At 34.6% G+C, this 4,832-nt stretch overlaps 1 protein-coding gene across 1 annotated transcript; it reads left to right on the forward strand.

The window, feature by feature from the left end:
* On the forward strand, positions 1-4,832 carry LOC126715817 ((DL)-glycerol-3-phosphatase 2). Its single transcript, XM_050416618.1, has 6 exons — positions 1-169; positions 463-687; positions 2,946-3,006; positions 3,166-3,313; positions 3,478-3,557; positions 4,526-4,832. Exons 1-6 carry the CDS (start codon positions 103-105, stop codon positions 4,656-4,658), a joined length of 714 nt encoding a protein of 237 aa, XP_050272575.1. The 5' UTR covers positions 1-102; the 3' UTR covers positions 4,659-4,832.

The following is a 4,832-nucleotide window of genomic DNA, read 5'->3' on the forward strand; positions in this document are numbered from 1 at the left end:
CCACGCCAAGTTTTCAGTAAAGCTTGGAAGCTGGGATTTATTAAAAAAAAAATCCTCACTTTCTCTGCAAAAACCTCGGAAGAACGAAGACCCCATTTCACAATGGCCAATTCCTCCGGCAAAGGACCCATCACCCACGTCATCTTCGACATGGACGGTCTCCTGCTCGGTAATTTTATCAAACACTTTTTCTATTTCTTATGCTAGCAGATCGCATATTATTATAACATTGTAGTTGCATATAATAGAAGACATTATAGTCCTACTGTTTCATGTTTTGTCCATCGTAGTACTAATTGATTCAACAGTTATGCTGGTAATTAAAGTTCTAATATTTGATTGTTGTGAAATTTTAACATTAATGGCAGATTATTTACCTTTTGATATGTTGGGGGGACACACTTAGTTTATGTGAAAATTTTTGGGTGAAGAAACTAAAATGTGATACAAATATTGATGCAGATACTGAGAAGTACTATACTGAAGTCCAGGAAATTATACTTGCTAGGTATAATAAGCCATTTGATTGGTCCCTGAAGGCAAAAATGATGGGAATGAAAGCAATAGAAGCTGCTCGGGTCTTTGTCGAAGAGACTGGGATCAGTGATTCTCTTACTGCTGAGGGCTTTCTTGTAGAAAGAGAGGCCATGCTGCAGAATTTGTTTCCCAATAGTGAGCTTATGCCAGGTATTAAAAATTACTTTGGAGTTACTCACTTTGCTTGAATTTGATCCACATTATTTTCAGGTTGTTAGAATATTAGTTAAATGAATGAATTCACAATTTCCAAACACCTTAATTGTTCGGGAATCAGCCTGGGGGGGTTAAGGCTGATTGCCATGACCTCTCTCAAACTCTGCAAAAGTGGGGACTTTAGAGTTTGAACTCTGTCTCTACTTGATCTCCCATTGAAAAAAAAAGATCCCATGTATTGGGCATCACTTAGTAAGGGAGTGTCTAGGTCCACGAAAGAGGAGTCTTGGTTAAATGATTCAATTCACCATTTTCTAACTGTTTAAGCTTTTGGGACAACAAGTAATTTTTTTTATAAGTAGCGATAGTTAATATCCAAATTAGATAGTTCTCTATTTTATTTTTAATAATATCACGCAAGAGCCTTATTAGTGCAGTGTGACGAAAGATTACCATTGTGGTCCCTGTAATTTTGATCATCTGGGAAACAAAAACAGGTTTATAAACAGCACTACATTATCTTACCCATATTAATTGTTGGTGATGTTAATTTTCCCTACAAATTATGGGTGCAGTAATGCAAGTAACTCTTTCTGAATCCTTGTTTAATTCCCACTTAAGACTTGTCCACACTCAACCACCAGGCCCTAGCCACTGAAACCATCTTGCATTTTAGATGGTTCAATTCCATATTTTTAGATCCACCTTTAACTTTTAGAAGGCCAAGCTAGATCATTCTTCAATCAGACAAATTATTCCTTTAGTAGAGATGGTATGACATTCTAGTTTGGCCAGTATAAAGCCTTGAACACCATGACTTGATCTTTTATTCTCTCCCCCATTTTAAAGGCTTACATTCCTTTTGTTTGGCCTTCTAGTTTTACAAGAGATTGTGAAGGAGACAAGAAAAGAAAGCAAGTTGTTTTACTTTTGTTTGGTTATGTGGAGAGAGTGGAATGAAATTAAAGAGAATATGAAAAAAAAATTGGTAACTTTTGTTCATGCAATCAATTTTCTCTCAGAATCTCAACTATTTCAATGAGAACCTTTAGGATTATTATTAATTTTCATCCTTTTTTCCTTCTCTAGTTGTAAAGCTATCAGTGTTATTGGACGTTGGATATGAGTTTGAGCCTGAAATTGCTGCTTTTTTTGTGATCAAACTTTTGTTGGTGTATTTGGGGTTATAGTTTGGATGCTTTGATCTTTGGTAGTGGGATGATGGAGGTGATGGAAAGGTTGTTTGAATACTTCTGCAGAGTTTATTCCTTCACTATTTTTTGATCAAAATCATGGGTGTGTTTCCTCAGCATCAAGAGAAGAGAAGTGTGTTGGTGAGCATGTGTTTAATTGATGTGGTAAGTGTCTGGCATTGAGGTTCTAAAGAGTCTAGGAATTTTGAAATGGAAGTTCATTCTACACCAATGGTTCATGAAAAATGTTGTTCTATTTACTTGCGTATTGATTTTCCTTGGGGTGTCGATTCATTAAGGATCAAAGGTTCTTTAAGTGATATTTTGTTCAATTGTTATCATATTGTTTCTTAGGGTAAATGTTGTCGTTCCATCTTCCATGATGATTCTAATGTTGAATAAAATGAGTTGAGTTGTAAGATTTGGTTAAAAGAGAAAGACAGAGAGTGAGTAGAGAAAAAATGGTTCAGGGCTTAATCAATCAGTTTTTTATTACATTAGAGCGATATGTAAAGATTACTAGAATACCTTTACACTAATCGAAAATAATAACAAGTTATTATAAACAAGAGTAAGTCTAACAAAATGAAATACAAGGTGATGTTATATGAAAAGATGCTACCAGATAGATGTTTTTAAGCTGTTGATAACACATTTACAAATAAAGAGTTTCTGGGGTTGTGCTGTGATAAAATGACAGACTAGTAACTTTAGAAACTATCTTTAATCTTCATTGACTACCCCAATGTACTCTGAAAGGTTCATAGGTGTCAAAATTAACCTCAAAATTCCAATGGGACTACCTAGGGGCACTTTATGGTATTTTAACTATTTTACTAAGGTTGTATCATTGGCTGGCATTTTTTAAGCATGTTTCTGTCTAAATGCAACACATCTAGTTGAAACTGGACTAGCTAGCCCTGAATGTGTTGTTTGTTTTTAAGTTGTTATACTATTCCTGAAGTAATTTTGATTTAAATTTACTCAGAAATCATTGCATCCAATACAGTTATCAGTTATGTCAATATTATTCCAATTTTTTTTTTCATATATCTCTAGGGGCTAGCCGCCTGATCAAACATCTTCATGCAAAAGGAATACCAATTTGCTTGGCAACAGGGTACAATTTATTCATCTTTCTCATATTTAATGTGTTTCAATTGCCTTTATTTTTTTTAAAGAGCTTTGGACCAGTTTTTATTGTAGCACATTTCCAGTTTAGTTTTGTAGTTGATGCAAAATTTCACAAATATGACTCATTTGATTATGTGCCTTACAGTTCTCACAGGCGGCATTTTGAATTGAAAACACAAAGACATGGTGAACTCTTTTCGTTGATGCATCATGTTGTTCTTGGAGATGATCCAGAAGTTAAACAAGGCAAGCCATCACCAGATATATTCCTTGCTGCTTCCAAGAGATTTGAGGTATAACCATCTCGTAGATGTTCCTTTCTGACTTTGATTGTTGACAGTATTGTCTGATGGAAACTTCTGTTTGCTCTGTACATTGTTTCCTCTCATTGTAATTCTTTTAATTTTGGCTTAAGAATGACAGTGTGATAGCTCATGACAAATTTGTTGGTCAACAGGGTGGCCCTGTAGATTCACATAAATTTCTTGTATTTGAAGATGCACCATCTGGAGTTAATGCTGCTAAGAATGCTGGGATGTAAGTCCATTTATTGACATTTCTTTTCACTAGTGAAAATTATTGATGATTATGCTTGAGCATGTTTTATTTTGTCCACAACACATGCTGAAATATAGTATAATCGCTGAATTTGATTGTGGGTAAAATTCTTATGTACAACTAAAGGTAGTGTTACAATGAAAAAAATTGCTTAATTGTTGACGTGTTACTGCTATATGTTCCAATGTTACGTTGATTTGATGTCGGTGGTTTGGCAACGTTTAATGGAACAATCTAACTGTTACCTAAAAAGAATACAGGTGGATGAAAAATAATATTATGCCATTACCTAAAAAGAACTGATCTACATAAAAATAAAAAGGTTAGGTTTTAGTGGGCTGTGCGTTCAGAGTCTATAAGAAGAGTTCTATAATTTATAAAATGATTCACACAAGTTCTCTCTAAGGAACAAGCATACAATATATTTCATTTTTGGGATATTTGCCATTATTGGTTATAAAATTAGTTCCTGGTGCTTGGAGAAACACCATTTTTTATAAACATTGATTATGGTTCTTTTTTGTTTCCTCCCTAGAGGAGCTGATTGGAGGCTGACATGTTTTCAAAATTAGGAACCATACTACTATTAAGAGGTTTAACATTTTGTTGTGTCACTTGCTTTGCTGTTCTCAACCCTGTTTCTTAATATTCTTTTTTCTTTTTTAGGTAGATCTCCTTACTGCACTTTATTATTTTCATTGATTAATATTTTTTTAGGTTCTTATAAGAAATCTTGTTGATTAAAGCCTCTTCCCTAAAGTTCGTGTTAGAAAATTCTTGATAGACCGCCGAAATCCTTAAATATGAAAACCTGCAAATCTTCCTATGTTGATTAAACATCTAGTGCTTGGTTTTTAATTAATGCTCCTCTGTAATTGTCACCATATTAAACTGCATATTTTCTTCTTGTTCATGATTGGTCATTTTTCATTACATTTCCCATACAGGTCCGTGGTTATGGTTCCAGATCCAAGGCTGGATAGCTCTTATCGTGCCACTGCAGACCAAGTGTTGAGCTCACTGCTGGATTTCAACCCAGAGGATTGGGGTTTGCCTCCATTTGAAGTTACTGCAAGCTAAACTTGCGTATCCCTCCAAGTGGTGTTTTTTCCCCCCTTTTCTTGAGGGAGAAGATTGATGAAAATTGCAATTATTGCCTATTTTTAAAAACTTAAGGGACACCTCGATTCAGATTTTGTGAGGGTGTTAACTCAGATTATTCTTAAGATATTATTGGATGAGCATTCCATGCTA

The sequence above is a fragment of the Quercus robur genome, chromosome 2 (genome assembly GCF_932294415.1).
Source record: "Quercus robur chromosome 2, dhQueRobu3.1, whole genome shotgun sequence".
Classification (NCBI taxonomy): domain Eukaryota; kingdom Viridiplantae; phylum Streptophyta; class Magnoliopsida; order Fagales; family Fagaceae; genus Quercus; species Quercus robur.